The 18,563-nt window shown below is 45.3% G+C and overlaps 2 protein-coding genes across 8 annotated transcripts in view; both read left to right on the top strand.

Moving 5' to 3' along the window:
* The window catches only part of LOC141094141 (uncharacterized), a 392,749-nt gene that overhangs the window by 10,382 nt on the left and 363,804 nt on the right, over window positions 1–18,563 (top strand). The gene's annotated exons all lie outside the window — the stretch shown is intronic.
* The window catches only part of LOC141094149 (uncharacterized), a 454,882-nt gene that overhangs the window by 356,440 nt on the left and 79,879 nt on the right, over window positions 1–18,563 (top strand). For 3 of the 7 annotated variants that reach the window (XM_073579899.1, XM_073579897.1, XM_073579896.1), the window contains exons 2-6: window positions 2,204–2,336; window positions 2,466–2,645; window positions 2,720–2,843; window positions 2,927–3,024; window positions 5,648–5,738. In XM_073579899.1, coding sequence (XP_073436000.1) covers window positions 2,259–2,336; window positions 2,466–2,645; window positions 2,720–2,843; window positions 2,927–3,024; window positions 5,648–5,738 — 571 coding nt within the window. In that variant the 5' untranslated portion in view covers window positions 2,204–2,258. Of the gene's footprint in view, window positions 1–2,203; window positions 2,337–2,465; window positions 2,646–2,719; window positions 2,844–2,926; window positions 3,082–5,647; window positions 5,739–18,563 lie in introns of all 7 variants that reach the window. The other 4 variants (XM_073579898.1, XM_073579895.1, XM_073579894.1 and 1 more) reach the window with 2 other exon arrangements.

Here is an 18,563-nt window from a genome sequence, read left to right as displayed (position 1 = left end):
TAGTGCCAGGTCCTGTGCTCCCTGCATTAGTCTCAGGTCCTTGCACGCTGCGTAACTTGTTCCTGCACTCTCTGTGCTCATTCATGTGCTCCCTGATAGCGCCCCCTACACCACAGATGTCATCACAATACCCTGGAAAAATGGCCTAGAGTGAGTGATGTAACTCAACTATTTTAATCATGGATTAGACAAAATGGCCCAAAATGAAAGCCATGAAAGGCTTAAAATAAAGCTATTTACTGGTGATGGTGTATGTCTAAGTACTCTCCGTCGCCCCAATGCACGTTTCGTCACAACTTAATAAGACTCCTCCTGACTATACTCTGTGAGCTTCCAGCTCTTTCCTTTCAGTGTTAAGTCTTTTGAGCTATTTTCATCCATTTGTTTCTATGATCTCTGTTCATTAGTGTATAGCTCAATTTTATTTTGTAACATTTTAACTTTTTTTTTGTGTGTGTGTGTGTGTTTTTCATGTAATACCATATATACTTGAGTATAAGTCGAGATTTTCAGCCCATTTTTTAAGGCTGAAAGTGCCCCTCTTGGCTTATACTCGAGTCATATACGCCAGGGGGTCGGTGGGGGAGGGGGTGCGGGATTGTCAGATCATACTTACCCCCTCCTGGCACGATCTCTGCAGCCCCCTTGCTTCTCCCAAGGTCTCCGGCACCTGTGTCCAGTGGTCACGTGGTACCGCTCATTAAAGTCATGAATATGCGCATATTCGTGACTTTAATGAGTGGTACCATGTGACCGCTGAAGGAAGTAAGAGCTGTCAGAGACCGTGGGAGAAGCAGGGGCTGCAGAGACCACGCCAGGAGGGGGTAAGTATATTAAATATTCACCTGTTCCCGTTCCGCCGCCGCACGCCGCTCTGTCCTCTGCATCCTCTGTCTGTGACGTTTAGGTCAGAGGGTGCGATGATGTAGTTAGTGCACATTGCGCCCTCTGCCTGAACAGTCACTGACAGAGGCACCTGGAAGACGCAGCAGTGCGCGGCGGTGTAACAGGGACAGGTGAATATCTCAGGTGCCGGGGCCCTGACCCAGCGGTGACATCGGCACCTGTCCCCCATAGTGCGCCGGTGTCCCCGCAGCTAAGGATACCAGCACCTGGCCCCCAGCGAAGAGAGGGTGAGTATGTCATTTTTTTTTTTTTTATTCGCAGCAGCATATGGGGCATAATCTATAGAGAATCTTATGGACCATCATATGGGGCCTCTTATGGGCAGCATATGAGGCATAATCTATGGAGCATTTTATGGGGCAGCATATGGGGCATTAATCTATGGAACATCTTATGGGGCCATAATCTTTATGGAGCAGCATATGGGGCATATTCTATGGCGCATCTTATGGGGCCATCATGAACTGTATGGAGCATTATATGGGGTTCCTGATTCAATATGGATATTCAAAAACCTTTAACCTACTGATGTCTCAATTAATTTTACTTTTATTGGCATCTATTTTAATTTTTGAAATTTACCAGTAGCTGCTGCATTTTCCACCCTAGGCTTATACGCGAGTCAATAAGTTTTCCCAGTTTTTCGTGACAAAATTAGGGGGGTCGGTTTATACTCGAGTATATACGAAAGTCTAAGGATGGTAAAATTTCCCCTAAAAACATTACATCCAGAGGAAAAATAACTGTATATGGAGATATTAGCATCAAATATTTCCTGTCTTGTTCTTACAATCTTTTCTAAAACCCTCAAACTTTTGGGTGTGGATCAGACATGAGATCTAACGTGATAGAAGATTACAGTGCGGGGAAGACGGGAAACCTTCATATAGACGGCCGGGGGGATGGAGTCAGTGACGGACTCTGGCCAAATATGTTTCTAGAGCCGTAGTAGAAGATGAAGATGTCGTCCTCATCATGAAGTAGTTATTTCTCCTGTCACGTGTAATGAATATCTCCTGCAGTATTGCTAATGCCGATTCCAGTGTCGGGAAATGAGACGAGAATTAGCGTTATGGAAGATGAGTCTATGAGGAACGTATTCAGCTGCCGACTCCGAGGGAGAAACTGCTTGTTGTCTGTGGCCTAAATATATAGGTTTTATTAGTAGATGTAAAGAAGAAAACTAAATACTGTAAAATAATAAGTCTCCTCATATGTTTCCCTTATTATCTCCAGTAATTGTATTATTACACAGGATTTTTATGATGTTACATCGCCTCATCTTCTTCTCATTCAGATCTCTCAGTGAAGATCTTCTACATAAGAGAATTTTCCTGATTTACCCCTGAAGGATGGATATGGACAGAGACAAGATGGCGGAGAGGATATTACACCTCACCCTAGAGATCCTCTTCCGGCTTACTGGAGAGGTGAGAGATTCTGATGATGTCACATTACATCATTCTTATCTATGGGAATAACAGATGGACAGAACTGGAGAGGAGAGGACTCTGGGAATGTCTGTAGTGAGATTTATTAATGTGTCTCTCCATAACCAGGATTACACAGTAGTGAAGAAGACCTCTAGTGAGTGCTGTCAGGACCCTGTGTCTGAGGGATGGGGAAGACCCCTGAGCCTAATCACGGGGCCTCCACCTCACCCCCTGATACATGAGGACATCAATGACCAGAAGATCCTAGAACTCACCTACAAGATGATTGAGCTGCTGACTGGAGAGGTGACACTGCTGGGACATTATACAGTAATACTATGAAGGGATTGGGGGAATGATGGTATCATTGTATGTGTCAGGTTCCTATAAGGTGTCAGGATGTCTCCGTCTATTTCTCCATGGAGGAGTGGGAGTATTTAGAAGGACACAGAGATCTGTACAAGGACGTCATGGTGGAGGTTCCCCAGCCCCTCACATCACCAGGTAAGAGACAGGACTAAATACACACGGCCTATAATTATCTGTATGTAAAGAATGAATTCAGTCCCTGTATGTGTTTCCTCCAGATCTATCCAGTAAGAAGACAACACCAGAGAGATGTCCCCATCCTCTTCTTCCAGAGGAGTGTAAACAAGAAGATCCCAATGCTCCTCAGGATCATCAGGTAGATGGAGAGAAGGTGTCTTGGAATCTCGCCTATAATGTGTGGACGGCTGTGAAGGTCTCGTACTCAGTCTTGTTTTATCAACCAATGTTACCATATATACTCGTGTATAAGCTGAGATTTTCTTCTCATTTTTTTGGGCTGAAAGTCCCCCTCTCGGCTTATACAGGAGTCATATAATAATTAATAATAATTTTTATTTATATAGCGCCAACATATCTCGCAGCACTTTACAATTAAGCGGGGACATGTACAGACAATAAATTCAATACACGTTAAGACAATTTAAACAATGACATCAGGCGTGAGGTCCCTGCTCGCAAGCTTGCAATCTACAAGGAAATGGGGGGGACACAGTAGGTAAAAAGTGCTTGTTATTTCAGGTCTGGCAATTATAATAAATGGGGATTTTCATATAAAGCTGCATGATGCGGTCATCAGCCCGTGTGTTTAAGTGCAATAGTCAAGTATCAAGTGCAGTTATCGTGTTCATGGAGGGTGTGGAGACAGATGAATAGTAGGGTGCAGATTCAGAATAATATTTTTGGAAGGAGGGAACAGGGCAAAGTTAATATACTGAGTAGTTGATGTGGTGGGCTTGTTTGAAGAGATGGGTTTTCAAAGCGCACTTGAATAGGTCGAGGCTAGGTATCAGTCTGATCGTCTGGGGAAGTGCATTCCAGAGAGCTGGAGCAGCACGAGAGAAGTCTTGGAGACGGAGGTGCGAAGTTTGGATTACGGGGGATGTTAGTCTTAGGTCATTTGTAGAATGGAGGGCACATGTAGGGCGATAGACAGAGATGAGAGAGGAGATTTAAGCCGTGCAGAACTGTGGAGAGCTTTGTGGGTGAGAGAGATGAGTTTATACTGGACCCTGTAGGGAATAGGTAGGCAGTGTAATGACTGGCACAAGATGGAGGCATTGGTGAAGCGGCTGGACAGAAATATGACCCTGGCTGCTGCATTCAAGATGGATTGGAGAGGAGAAGGTTTGGTAAGAGGGAGACCGATCAGAAGAGAGTTGCAGTAGTTCAGACGAGAATGAATAAGAATGACAGTAAGAGTCTTAGCAGTTTCAAAGGTGAGAAAAGGTCGGATTCTGGAGGTGTTTTTAAGATGCAGGTGACAAGAGCGAGTGAGTGATCGGATATAGGGAGTAAAGGAAAGTTCGGTGTTGAATATGACCCCAAGACAGCGGGCATGCTGCTTGGGAGTTATGGTTGAACCCCCCAGGGTTATTTCGATGTTAGGTAGAGTGAGGTTAGTAGAGGGGAGAAACATAAGAAGTTCAGTTTTGGAGAGATTTAGCTTCAGATAGACGGAGGACATGATGGTAGAGACAACAGACAGATAATCCTTGGTACTTTGAATTAGGGTAGGGGTGATGTCAGGGGAAGAAGTGTATAATCATATACATGGGGGTCGGCGGGGGAGGGGGAGCGGGGGTGTCAGATCATACTTACCCCCCCCCCCCCGGCGTGGTCTTTGCAGCCCCCCCACTTCTCCACGGTCTCCCTGCCTTCAGCAGTCACGTGGTACTGCTCATTAAACTCATGAATATGCACATATTCATGAGTGTAATGAGCGGTATCATGTTACCGCAGAAGGCAGAAAGGGAGACCGTGGAAAAGCGGGGATGCAGAGACCACGCCGGGGGGGGGTAAGTATGATCTCTGACACCCCCGCTCCCCCTCCCCCGCCGACCTCCAGGTGTATGATGTCCGGGGTCCATCGCTGCTCATCGCTGTGTCAGTGACGTTTAGGCAGCAGGGGGCGCGGTGACGTGGTTAGTGCACCCTGCGCCCTCTGCTGGCTGAACAGTCACTGACACAGGAAGCGGAGGGCAGACAGCGGTGAGCAGCGATGGACCCCGGACAGGTGAATATCTCAGGTGCCGTGTCCTGAGCAGGAGAGGTGAGTATGGCATTTTTTTTTTTGCAGCATATTGGGACATAATATATGGAGCATCTTATGGGGGCAGCATATGGGGGCATATTGTATGGAGCAGCATATGGGGGCATATTGTATGGAGCAGCATATGGGGGCATATTGTATGGAGCAGCATATGGGGGCATATTGTATGGAGCAGCATATGTGGGCATAATCTATGGAGCAGCATATGTGGGCATAATCTATGGAGCATCTTATGGGGCCATAACCTTTATGGAGCATTATATGGGGCATAGTATTCTATGGAGCATCTTATGAGGGCATTATTAACCTTTTTTAGCATTATATGGGGTGTATTTTGTATGGAGCATCTTATAGGACCCATCATGAACAGTATGAAGCAATATATGGGGCTCCTGATTCAATATGGATATTCAAAAACATTTAACCTACTGATGTCTAAATTACTTTTATTGGTATCTATTTTTATTTTTGAAATTTACCAGTAGCTGCTGCATTTTCCACACTAGGCTTATACGCGAGTCAATAAGTTTTCCCAGTTTTTTGTGGCAAAAGTTAAGGGGGTCGGCTTATACACAGTTCGGCTTATACACGAGTATATGCAGTATATGTTTTATACTTGTGTAATGAGAACGGTGGAGATGGCAGGATTAGAGCTGATCATAGATGTGTCTTCTCCATGTGTCTGTGACTCTTACAATATTTTTTTCAGGGTGAAGATCTGACCCATATTAATACTACAGACATATATGTGAGAGATGATGAGTGGTGTAAAGAGGAGATTCCCACATATGACTACCCAGGTGAGTAGTAACCACTAAATGCAGGGAAGTCACAGATTCTTCTCAGTCACCGGCTGTGGCTGCTTTATCGGTTGTGTAGTCCGGCCGTATTACCATGATAACCATTTTGACTCTAGACCACAACATTCTCCATCTAAAACTGTTCAAATTACTTTGGTCATTGAAGGCCCTTTTCTATAGACCTTACAGCCTGGTAGATCCACCTACCTTCTCTCCCTTCTGTGCTGCTGAATGTGCTCATATGGTCCCTACAAGACCAGGTCCAGTCTTTCTGGCCAAGCTTCACTTTTATGATCGACAACATTAAATGTGCAGTAAGGCCAAGTGTGAATTTATGTACAATAACAACAGTTTCTCTTTTTCCTGACTTTTAAAACTGACTAACTTCAAACAGGATGACGAGAGACTACATAAAATACACCTGTGCCATGATATACCTATAACCTGTGCATGGCTGATGGCTGTAATATACATTTATTCCCGCCTGCAGGAGATGTGTTGGCATGGCTCGAGCCCTGGTTTCATCTAATCCCTCCATGTCATAAATTCCATTATGTTTTCAATCCTAAGGCCGGGGTCACACTAACCTGCGCAAAATACGGTCCGTAGATTACAGGCGTAATACGGATGAATGACCACTAAATAGTGCTCCGTAGGTCATCCGTAAGCAAGGTGCGGTCGCGTATTTTGCGCATGTCTGCATCCGTATGTAATCCGTATGCAATCCGTATGACGAGATTTTCTCGCAGCCTTGCAAAATGGACATTTAATGGTTTTGAGGCCTGCTAACAATTTAAATCATTAGCCTGCACCCTATTTATACACTCAGAAACAGGTGGCTGCCTCCATTCTGTCCATTTGTGAGCTTGCTTTCACGAGGTGTGTTGGTGTTCTTTGTGCAACATGGCAGAGGGTCTGAGATTCAATACAACTGAGCAGGTTCTCTTTAACTGGCTTTTGTCACGGCGCTTTGGGCAACCATACCCAGTGATAGTGGATCCGCGGAGGAGGAGACGCATGTGGGTACATCCACTTTTGAGGCAACGACTCACAAGAGGTCATTTTCACCGCCTCTATTCTTCTCTGCGGGAGCATCCGGAGAAATTTTACCAGTACTGTCGCATGAGCATTTCCACATTTGATCGACTCTTGGAGACAGTGCGCCCTGGGATAACCTTTCAGGACACAAGGATGCGCAAAGCCATATCTGCAGAGGAGCGACTTCTACTCACAATACGGTATGTACTACACAACCACATTCTCTATGTTCATAATGTGTGGGCTAAAGTATGTTTTTTTTGCCTTCTTGGACTAAGTTTAATGCCCTCATCTTACTCCAAATATGGTTCAACTTACACACCAGAATATTAGCTCTAATATGTACTGCATATCACTTAGTCATTGTGCAACCAAATATGCGTGTGTTATTATATCTCAATTCCTATCAAGTTTGGTCAGCATGTAACTGATGTTTTTGGACTTTCTGCATTCTAAAATTATCAATTTCTGTTGTTCTACAGCTGCCTGTCCACTGGCCTGTCTTATGCCGCCCTCCACCATGAGTTTCTCATTGGAAGATCAACCATTTCAGGCATAGTGAGGTCTACATGTACAGAAATCTGGACAAGACTCCATCAAGTGGTCATGCCTGAGCCCAGGATGGAAGACTGGTTGAGGATATCAAGGGACTTTGAGGAGGACTGCCAGTTTCCAAATTGTATTGGGGCCCTGGATGGCAAACAAAGCAGGGTGCGTAAGCCGCCGATCTCTGGCTCCCAATTCTTCAATTATAAACAATACTTTTCTGTTGTATTGTTGGCTCTGGTAGACCCTCAATACAAGTTTATAATTGTTGACATTGGGGCCTATGGAAGGACGGGAGACTCTAGAGTCTTCAATACTTCCATAATGGCTCGGCGGCTACGCACCAACCAGTTGGATCTACCACCACCACAACAGCTACCAGGCTCCCCTGAAGAATCAGTCCCTTATGTCCTTGTGGCAGATGAGGCGTTTCAGTTATCGCGCAATGTCATGAGGCCATATCCCCGGCGCAACCTTGACCACAGGCCCAGAATTTTTAACTTGCGCCTATCACGTGCTAGGCGACTGGTTCCTTTGGGATTCTTTGTGCCAAATGGCGGGTACTCCAGTCTGCCATTCAGTTGAGTGACCAAAATGTGAATGAAGTTGTGAAAGCCTGTGTGGTTCTGCATAACTTCACCAGGATACATGATTGTTCCTCCTCTGATGGTGTTGTGCGTAGGCCGGACAATGTGCGCAGGGTGAGACCACCTATGAACTCTCAACGTAGACCCCTCTCTGGTCTCAAAGTGCGTGATATTTTACTTTATCTCACCTGAGGGGGCAACTTCTTGGCAAGAGCATGCTGTCTATGTTATAATTTGTTTATAATATTACTCAACCCCTTATGATTCTATGACTGTTTCATTGCATTGGTTAGTGTATGTTAGTATGTTGTGAGGGTTTGTGAAAAACCACACAGAGACGTTAACTATAGTAGAAAAATTTTTAGTTTTGCCGTTTTTTTTTTTTTTTGGTTTGCTTAAAGGCAAACATAATATTGTCATAAGAACATTTTGGCAATGGGCAAAATGACCCTTTGTGCCTTCTTTAACTTTTTTGAAAAGTAACATTACATAACATAACCCAAAAAAAGATTAGGCAATAACAACATTGCTGCATGAGAATATTTAAATACAAAGGAAAAAAAAGAGGTGATCTCCATAACCTAAATTATTGCTAAAAGATAACACTCACATTTCTTCATAATGTTTGCCAATCATAGAAATATTCCACCATGACAGGCAAGGCTACCTCACGGCTTTCAGACAGATATTACCTGTCTGTAGAACAAAAAATATTTAACCATGCTATACTTGAAAGGATGAAAAAACAAAACTCACTTGTTAAGACCTAGAGAGAGCGTGATATTCTGAAGGCTGGTCGCCTTGATTTGTTTTACTAGAGATTGCTAGCAAAAAAGGTGACTACTTCACTAAGGCCAGCACGCCTTTCCTAGGCATTAGCAAGTGAGTAGTGTCTTTTCATCCTTTCATTTTCCAGTATAGCGCGTTGAAATATTCTCTTTTGTACACACATGTAATATCTGTCTGAAAGGCGTGAGGTAGCCTTGCCTGTCATGATGGATTGTTTCATATGATTCGAAAACATTGTGAAAAAATTAGAATGTTAAATTATGTAAAAAAGTTTGGTGATGGAGAACACCTGTTTTTTCCTTTCTATTTGGCGCACCAGTTAAAACGCACTGGACATCTCTGGGCCTCAGACTCATAAATCCTCATAGGAAGGGGAACATGGAAGACCAGCCTATGGGTGCTGCTGGACACTGTGGCCAACATCGCCCTGTGTGGGGCCATACTGTTGCCCATGATGCTGGAATTGTCCTGCCTCCTGGGACTGTTGGGGATACTGGCCAGAGTAATGATGATGGTGAGGGACTTCTTGTTGGCTGTGGTAGGCACGTGGCTCATACCCACCAAGATAGCCAGATCGTCCCCAACCAGGTTGGGACCAGCCTCCAACACTGGGTGGGTACAAGTGGCCATATTGGTGGGGTTGGCTTGAGGAAGACGTTTGGTGCTGCGGAATAGAAGGTTGGGTAGTGGGAGGAAGGGGTTGAGGTGTTGGGCCACGTATTAGGGGCTGTTCAGACCCTGCTTGAGCAAGCATCTGTGTGGATGGTCTCATGCGCATTAGATTTCGTGGGGAGAGCTGCCACCTCTCCAGAAATTCAAATACCTCATATGGGGTATTGGGGGGGGTGCTTGCATCAAGCAGGATCTGAATACATCCCCTAATACGGAGCCTGTCCTCACGGGTAAGGGCACGGAGATAAAGGGTGAGGCTACGTGCGTAGGCCTCCTCCCCATCTGTAGTTACTCTAGATAAATAATTGAGCACCCCTGTGTCCACATTGGTCCTGCTCTCTTGAATATTGACCTGGCGCATTCTTCGTGTTCGCCGTGATGTAAGAGCAGCCTGTGGGGAGGCCCTGAACTGGCCAGTTGGGCTGCTGCTCAAGTTGCCCGGCTCTTCCAGGATGGGTGATGGGGCAGCAGCAGACCGTCCTGGTGGTGTTGTGTGTTGGGCAGCCATTGGGTTGTCCTGTGATGCCTCATCTTCTGCCATCCTTCTTGTAGGGGGAGAAGATGGGCCAGCCACCTCATCCCCTACAGGATCTATTATGGGCTCTGCCTCTGAGGCCGTTCCTCGATCCGTAAGGTTGGATTGAGTTGTGTTATGAAATAGAACAGAGGCAAAAATACATAAATATTTTTGTCCCTGTAAAGTATTTGTGTAATGTGGTGTGAGGTATCTACTTACGGTCTCAGATCCAGAATTGGGGCGAGGAAGGACAGCCGGTCATAGTAGATGTACTTCCTTTTAACATATCCAGCATCCCCACTCCTGGACCGCTGCTGGCGTTCCTGGCGGAACTGGTCCCGGATGCTTTGCCAGCGTTTCATCACATCTTCCACTGCAATGTGACAGGAAATATTGTCAAATTCACATATTTGAGAGGTCACATTTTCTACCAGTAGTCTAGGCATGGGGCCTTCTGGGGTGTTCTTTCTACCCATGGTGGCATATGTAATTGGGCAGATACACAGGGTCTCTTTAGCTACACTTAATAATTTTTTTTTGCTAGGAGGATGAGGAGCTTGTGGCCTAACCCCAAATTATGGCTGTGTGAAGCCTCGTGTCACATCCAAATGTAACGGCCTCATGAGGCTAAAAGTACATGCACAGGAAGGGGGGTGCTGATTGTAGATTCCTTTTTTCTTGCGCGCTAAGGTTACTGATGTTTTGCGTTGTACTTACGAATTTTATGCTGCTCCTCATGTGGTCGGTCACCAAAGTCATGGTACATCTGGCGACAGATGCGCCTCCATGACGCCTCCTTTCTTGCCCGGTTTGCATAATTTGCATCACATGGGTCCCAGATTTCGGGACGCTCCTACACCAGGACAATGAGCATCTCCACATTTATGTACGTGGACGCCATGCTGCTGCTGTACTCCGTGGAGGCGTACTTCCTGGATGTCTGGAGCGCTTTTTGAGCTCATTTGCATGTCTAGGCTTCCTGATGATGGATTGGCCCATTTCCTGTCACCAGCCAAAAGACCTGTGTATTGCTCGCAGGTCACACGTGTGTTCCGTGTGTAATCCGTATTTTTTGCGCACCCATAGACTTGCATTGGCGTACTACGGGCGTAGTACGCTGACAATCGCAGCATGCTGCGATTGGCACGGAGCATAGGATACGGATGAGAAATATACGCCTGGTGCGAGTGACCCCATAGAGAATCATTTGTCCGTGTGTAATGCGTGCTTTTAGCGCCGCTCACTCGGCCGTATTCCTCGCCAGTGTGACCCCGGCCTTAGAAATTCAGATTTCTTCCCACTCTCCTGAAATCAGGAGCACTAAAACATTCTCTACTTTTCTGATCAGGACTCGTAGAAGCTCCAATGGTCCACAATAAATGAGCGCATCTCCAGTTTAACCCCTTCATGACGGAGCCCTTTTTAGTTTTTGCGTTTGTTTTTCGCTCCCCTTCTTCCCAGAGCCATAACTTTATTTTTCCTGTCAATATGGCCATGTGAGGGCCTGTTTTTTGCTGGACAAGTTGTACTTTTGAATGACAACATTGATTTTACCATACTGTATACTCTAAAAACGGGAAAAAAATTCCAATGGTGTAAATTGCAAAAAAAAGTGGAATTCCAGAACGTTTTTTGGATTTTTTTTCACCATGTTCACCGACCTGCCATTATGATTCTCCAGGTCATTACGAGTTCATAGAAACCAACATGTCTAGGTTCTTTTTCATAAAAGTGGTGAAAAAAAAAAATTAAAAGATTGTTTAAAAGAAAATTGCATCATTTTCCGAGACCCATAGCATCTCCATTTTTCATTATCTCGGGTAGGGTAGGGGCTAATGTTTTGCGTGCCGAGCTGATGTTTTTAATTATACCATTTTGGTGCAGATGCGATCTTTTGATCGCCCGTTATTGCCTTTTAATGCAATGTTGTGGCCACCAAAAAAATTAAAATCTGGCATTTTGACTTTTTTTCTCGTTACGTCGTTCAGCGATCAGGTTAATTATTTTTTTTATATTGATCGGGCAATTCAGAGCCCCGCGATACCAAATATGTGTATGTTTGATTCTTTTTATTGTTTTATTTTTAATGAGGCGAAAGGGGGGGTGATGTGAACTTTTATATTTTTTTAATATTTTTAAAAACTTTTTTTTACTTTTGGCATGCTTCAATAGTTTCCATGGGAGACTAGAAGCTGTCATAACCCGATGGGCTCTGCTACATGCAAGCAATGATCAGATAGCCTGTATGTAGCAGAATTTCTGACTTGCTATGAGCGCCGACCATAGCAATCCGATAGTGACAACCATATACTGTAGGTCTGGAGGAGACTTCTGTTTGTGATGTCCACCCATCGGTGATTCGCGATCACGCGACGGAGTCACCGATGGGTGGGATTTCCAGCGCAAATGCCAGAAGCGCGCATTAAATGCCGCTGTCAGAGTTTGACAGCGGCATTTAACGAGTTATCAGCTGCGGGTGGATCGCAATTCCTCCCATGGCTGTTCCGGGCACATGTTAGCTATTCAAAATAGTTGATATGTGCGGGAAAAGATGTGGGCTGAACGCAGGAGCCCACATCAAAGGGGGAGACACGACAAGCACTGTACTAGTACGGCGCATGTCGTAAAGGGTTTAATGTTGGAGCTCTCCCATCATACATACGTTGTGGATGTAACTTTTGTTATTCTATCTTTATTTACATGTACATTCTGTATGATAGTGTGATAGTGATGGGATTGGCCTGTCTCACTTACATGAGTCTGTAACTCCCTGTTAGTCTTTAAAAAAAGTCTCGATTGCCTCTTCCAAATGCCCAAGATCTAAATCTAAGACACCTTACCTCTGCTCTCAGGGTCAGACTGGGCCTCAGGAGAACCGGAGGATTTTCCGTTGGGCCTAAGCACTGAAATCTGTTGGTATGTAGGGCCAGCAGCTGCCTAGGGCCCCCTCTGCTCCAGGTGCCTCCAACCAGGAGCGTGTCGCTCATAACGGCACACCATGCAGTTACTATGGGGCCCCCAGTACCAGCGGAGCAGCAGAAGGTGACAGAAAGCCGAAGGCTGTTCCCGCTGCTAAAGAAAAATGAATATTCACGCTTCTCCATGCCCCCATGGGTGTGGAGAGGATCTGGGTATTAATTTCACTTTCACTCTGTCCACTATTGAGGCCCACAGACCAGGGCCCCTGCTCCTCCAGGGGACCCCAGCCCCACGTGGCTGCTATGGGGCAGTAATTCGGGGACGCGCCGTCAATGCCGCCCCACAGTGAGTGCCGCATTCAACTATATCTGCATCAGATGCCGATACAGTTGAAAGCAATAATGGAGGAGAGAGCCTCAGGTAACGCTCCCTCTCCCATCATTCACCTCTGCCTCTGACACAGTGGGTGCATGATGACATCACTTCATCGGAGCAGAGCCGCCCTCGGAATCAGCATGGGAGTGAGGAGGAGAGGTGAGTATTGAGTGTTTTGGGTTTTTTTTTTAAATATATATCAGTCCTGGTTGCATAATACCCTATGAGGGGGGTCAGCATTGTTCCCTAAGGGGGGAGCTGCATGATACCCTATGGGGGGCAGCGTGATACCCTATGAGGGGGGTCAGCATGATAGTTTTCTTTGTATGTACAAACTTTTTTCTTGAAATTCATCTGATAATTTAGATTGCCAAGAGCCACCAAGCCACATACTCTACTTACCCAGAGAGGTTTCACCACTAGTTACTCAGTTGTTACTGATGAAGACTGTTGAGTTTGATCATTTCAGTAGATGTGTTATTGTCTATATTCACAGTCTTTGACAACAGTAGTTACTGCCCCAAATACTCTGATTTATCCTCTTCCAGCAGCCAGTTTTGTGTTCCTAGTAAGGCCTGATGTTTCAAATCTGACATGTGTCACTCTTTGATGATTTTTATAATTTTTCACAAAAGATATATGGAAATAAATGGACCTTACAAATTATTTTCCAACCTCTCTTGAATCCTACAATACCCCGTACACAGTTGTACACTACTGTCTGGGCACATGGCAGAGATCAGAAGGGAAGGAGCACCATTTAGCTATTTAATTGCAGATCTTGCTGGAATAGTTTTTCTGACACAATGTGTTGGGGACACTGCTCGTGGTTACAGTTGTGGCCAAAAGTATTGACACCCCTGCAATTCTGTCAGATAATACTCCGTTTCTTCCTGAAAATGATTGCAAACACAAATTCTTTGGTATTATCTTCATTTAATTTGTCTTAAATGAAAAAACACAAAAAGAATTGTCCTAAAGCCAAATTGGATATAATTCCACACCAAACATAAAAAAGAGGGTGGGCAAAAGTATTGGCACTGTTCGAAAAATCATGTGATGCTTCTCTAATTTGTGTAATTTAGTTCATTTTTCCCTTCACCATTGAGGTCTGATGAACTCCCTCCTCTAGTGAAGGAAGGTAGTGAGACTGATTACCAAACACCTGGGCAGCTAGATGATGACTGGGTGGCTGGAGTTGAGGACTGGATATAAGGCTGCCGACGCCCTTCTTCCTGGGTGGTGATTTTCCTGCTGGATTCTTGGAGACCAGTCTGATTCCTGCGTCTCAAAGCTAAGTTTTTCTGCTCTGCTTTGTACTCTTCAGTTTTGTTTTTGTTTTGCCTTGTTTTTTGGGAGTTCTGCCATCCCCGGCCGGGGGGTGAGCTGAATTCCATTTTTGTCTCTGATCTGTTGATCTTTTGCTCTGTCTTCAGAATATACCTGAGTGCTGATATAGTCTTTTGAAGCCTAGCGACTTCAGGACCTGTTTTTCCTATCAGTCGGTTGGCTCATTTTGATAGGGTTTTTGCGGATGGCAGACAGCAGCTTTCCTATCCTGTCCTATGTAGTTAGCTTGGGCCCCATCATTTGCTCAACCTATCTTTCTATCTATGTTAGTGTTTTCATCTTGCTTCACCGTCATTATATGTTGGGGGCTGCCTATTGCTTTGGGGTCTGCTCTGGGGCAGTTTAGTTTTTCCCCTTTCTGTCTTTAGGCTATATAGTTCTCCGGCTGTGATCGAGGGGTCTAGGGCACCGTAGGAACCCCCCACGGCTACTGCTAGTTGTTGTGGATAGGTTCAGGGGTCTGCAATCCGATAGCTGCCAACCTCTCTGGTTTTTCTGGACTTAGCTGGTATTTTGTTTTTTCCTCCTTCGGTGACTCATCATAACAGACTCCTAGGCTTGAGCCATGGTGATACCTGCTGTTCTGTGGAGTGAGATGGAAGGAAGAATAGTCAGGTAGCTGGGTCAGGACCAGGGGGGCAGAGAAAATACAAAATGAGAAGATGCAAGAGTAGTCAGTAAAAGGGCCGTGGTTCACAACTGGAAACAAATTCACAAGCCAAGAGCAGAGCACAGAGCGGGGCCCCTGAACCAGAGGAGCACAACGCTGTGTCTGGCACATTCCGGCAATATGCTTTGAGCTTTAGTACAGTGACGATATTTTCAATTGGCTGAAGCAGGGAGCAGAATACTTCAGCTGGACAGCACACACACCCATACCACCAGAATGGATGGTACTATAGTTCCCAGGCACCCTAATCTTAATGGCTGGACAGTGCTGGTGCCACCCAGAGCTTCTGGCTCTGACAGCTCCTTCATTAACAGCACTTGCCTGCAGAATGAATAAGGAGGCGCCTGGTGACAGAAGCAAATGTCGCAGGAGCAGTTTCCAGAGAGGATGTAGATAAAACTAGGAGGAGAAAAAATGTGTAATAGGGTTTTATCCTATGGAGATAAAGTTGTTAAATAAGGTTTAACCAGATTTAGTTGTGTACATACAACAATTTCATGGCTTATAAATCCGGATACTGCAGGTCCAAGGGGTCATCAGACCGAGTAATCACAGATCAGGAGAATTTGGGAATAATCTGCGCTGTTGGTATTACATGTAATAGATCCAAGTACAGACAGAAAGTATTTCCAGATTTTCCTTTATTCAGTCAACGCGTTTCGAAGTGCTACAGTGCATCAGGACAAGAAAACCATAGTTTACCACACATTCCCCAGAGGGAATATGACACACCATTTGTAGAAGCCCTAATATATCAAAATGGCAGAAAACCAGAGGAGTAGAAATCCCAATAAAGTTACTCCATCTTAGAAATTATAACCCTCAATGAGTTCATGTATAGGAGTAGTCAATATTTTGACTCCACAGACTTTCAGGAAATTAGCACTCAGTGGATGTTGGAAAGTGAAAATTGCACATTTGCCATTTTATTATCCAACACCTAGTACCCAGATTGTGATTCAGGAGACACACACACTGTAAATTAAGTGGATTCTTCTCACTTTAATAATGCAGAATACATGGATGTTGAATGTCATTTGGGCACACTGCAAGGCTCAGAAACTAGGGGGAGATTTGACTTTGGGAGAGCAGAAGTTGCTGGACTGGTTTATTGAAGCAATGTAGCTTTTCAAGCGCCTTTAACCCACTAACAATGTGGAAACATCTAGTTTTCCACTGACAGATGATGGACCTTACTGGGGCCTTATTTTTTGAAGGATGACGCAGAAAGACCCGACACAGACAAAAGCAGCCCTGGCACACAACGCAAACACGCTCTCTTCAGCGCTGCTCGAGGTGTGCAGAGCGGCAGTGGAGAAAATCTCTCTTAGCAGAAGACTTCATCCACTATAAGTTCATGCTCAAAACCTATAACTCTGCCCTTCATCTGGCCAAACAATCCTACTTCACCACCCTCATCACCTCACTATCCAACAACCCAAGACGACTTTTTGAAACCTTAAACTCCCTCCTGAAACCTAAAGTACAGGCCCCCATCACCAACCTCAGCGGTGAGGATCTGGCCACTTATTTCCTAGAAAAAATCAACCACATCCATCAGGATATCTCAGCCCTATCTCCTCAGTGCCTGGATCCCCTTCCCTGCCGCACCTCAAGCTCACTAGACATCTTTGAGCCTGTTTCAGAAGAAGAAGTTTCCAAGCTCCTCGCTTCTGCTCGGCCTACAACCTGCAACAGTGACCCCATTCCTTCACAGCTCCTGCAGTCTCTCTCACCAGTGGTCACCACTCACCTGACTAAAATATTTAACCTCTCTCTTTCTTCAGGTATATTTCCCTCCTCATTTAAACATGCCATCATAACCCCTTTACTTAAAAAGCCATCCCTGGACCAGAACTGCACTGCTAACTACAGACCTGTCTCTAACCTTCCCTTCATCTCTAAACTCCTGGAACGCCTGGTCCACTCCCGTCTAATCCGCTATCTCTCGGATAACTCTCTTCTCGACCCCTTACAATCTGGTTTCCGCTCTTTACACTCTACTGAAACTGCCCTCACTAAAGTCTCTAATGATTTAATAACAGCTAAATCGAAAGGTCATTGCTCCCTGCTGATTCTCCTGGATCTCTCTGCCGCATTTGACACTGTCGATCACCAGCTCCTCCTCACTATGCTCCGCTCTATAGGCCTCAAGGACACAGCCCTCTCCTGGTTCTCCTCCTACCTCTCTGACCGCTCCTTCACTGTATCTTTTTCTGGCTCCTCTTCCTCTTCTCGTCCCCTTACTATCGGGGTCCCGCAGGGCTCAGTCCTAGGCCCCCTCCTCTTCTCTTTATACACTGCCCCTATTGGACAAACAATCAGCAGATTTGGGTTCCAGTATCATCTCTATGCTGATGACACCCAATTATACACTTCTTCCCCTGACATCACCCCTACCCTAATTCAAAATACCAAGGATTGTCTGTCTGCTGTCTCTAGCATCATGTCCTCCCTCTATCTGAAACTAAATCTCTCTAAAACTGAACTTCTTGTGTTTCTCCCCTCTACTAACCTCACACTACCTAACATCGAAATAACCCTGGAGGGTTCAACCATAACTCCCAAGCAGCATGCCCGCTGTCTTGGGGTCATATTCGACACTGAACTTTCCTTTACTCCGTACATCCGATCACTCAGTCGCTCTTGTCACCTGCATCTTAAAAACATCTCCAGAATCCGACCTTTTCTCACCTTTGAAACTGCGAAGACTCTTACTGTCGCTCTTATTCATTCTCGTCTGGACTACTGCAACTCTCTTCTGATCGGTCTCCCTCTTACCAAACTTTCTCCTCTCCAATCCATCTTGAATGCGGCAGCCAGGGTCATATTTCTGTCCAGCCGCTTCACCGATGCCTCCATCTTGTGCCAGTCATTACACTGGCTACCTATTCGCTACAGGGTCCAGTATAAACTCATCTCTCTCACCCACAAAGCTCTCCACTGTTCTGCACCGCCTTATATCTCCTCTCTCATCTCTGTCTATCGCCCTACACGTGCCCTCCGTTCTACAAATGACCTAAGACTAACATCCCCCGTAATCCGAACCTCGCACCTCCGTCTCCAAGACTTCTCTCGTGCTGCTCCAGCTCTCTGGAATGCACTTCCCCAGACGATCAGACTGATACCTAGCCCTGACCTATTCAAGCGCGCTTTGAAAACCCATCTCTTCAAAGAAGCCTATCACATCAACTACTCAGCAAGCTAACTTTGCCCTGTTCCCTCCTTCCAAATATTATTCTGAATCTGCACCCTACTATTCATCTGTCTCCACACCCTTCATGCACATGATAACTGCACTTGATACTTGTCTATTGCGCTTAAACACACGGGCTGATGACCGGATCATGCAGCTTTATATG

This window comes from Dendrobates tinctorius, unplaced genomic scaffold (assembly GCF_039654945.1).
Source record: "Dendrobates tinctorius isolate UK_male_01 unplaced genomic scaffold, ASM3965494v1 ptg000063l, whole genome shotgun sequence".
Lineage (NCBI taxonomy): Eukaryota > Metazoa > Chordata > Amphibia > Anura > Dendrobatidae > Dendrobates > Dendrobates tinctorius.
Note: the sequence above shows the minus strand (reverse complement) of the source record. Positions and strands in the feature narration are given on the sequence as shown.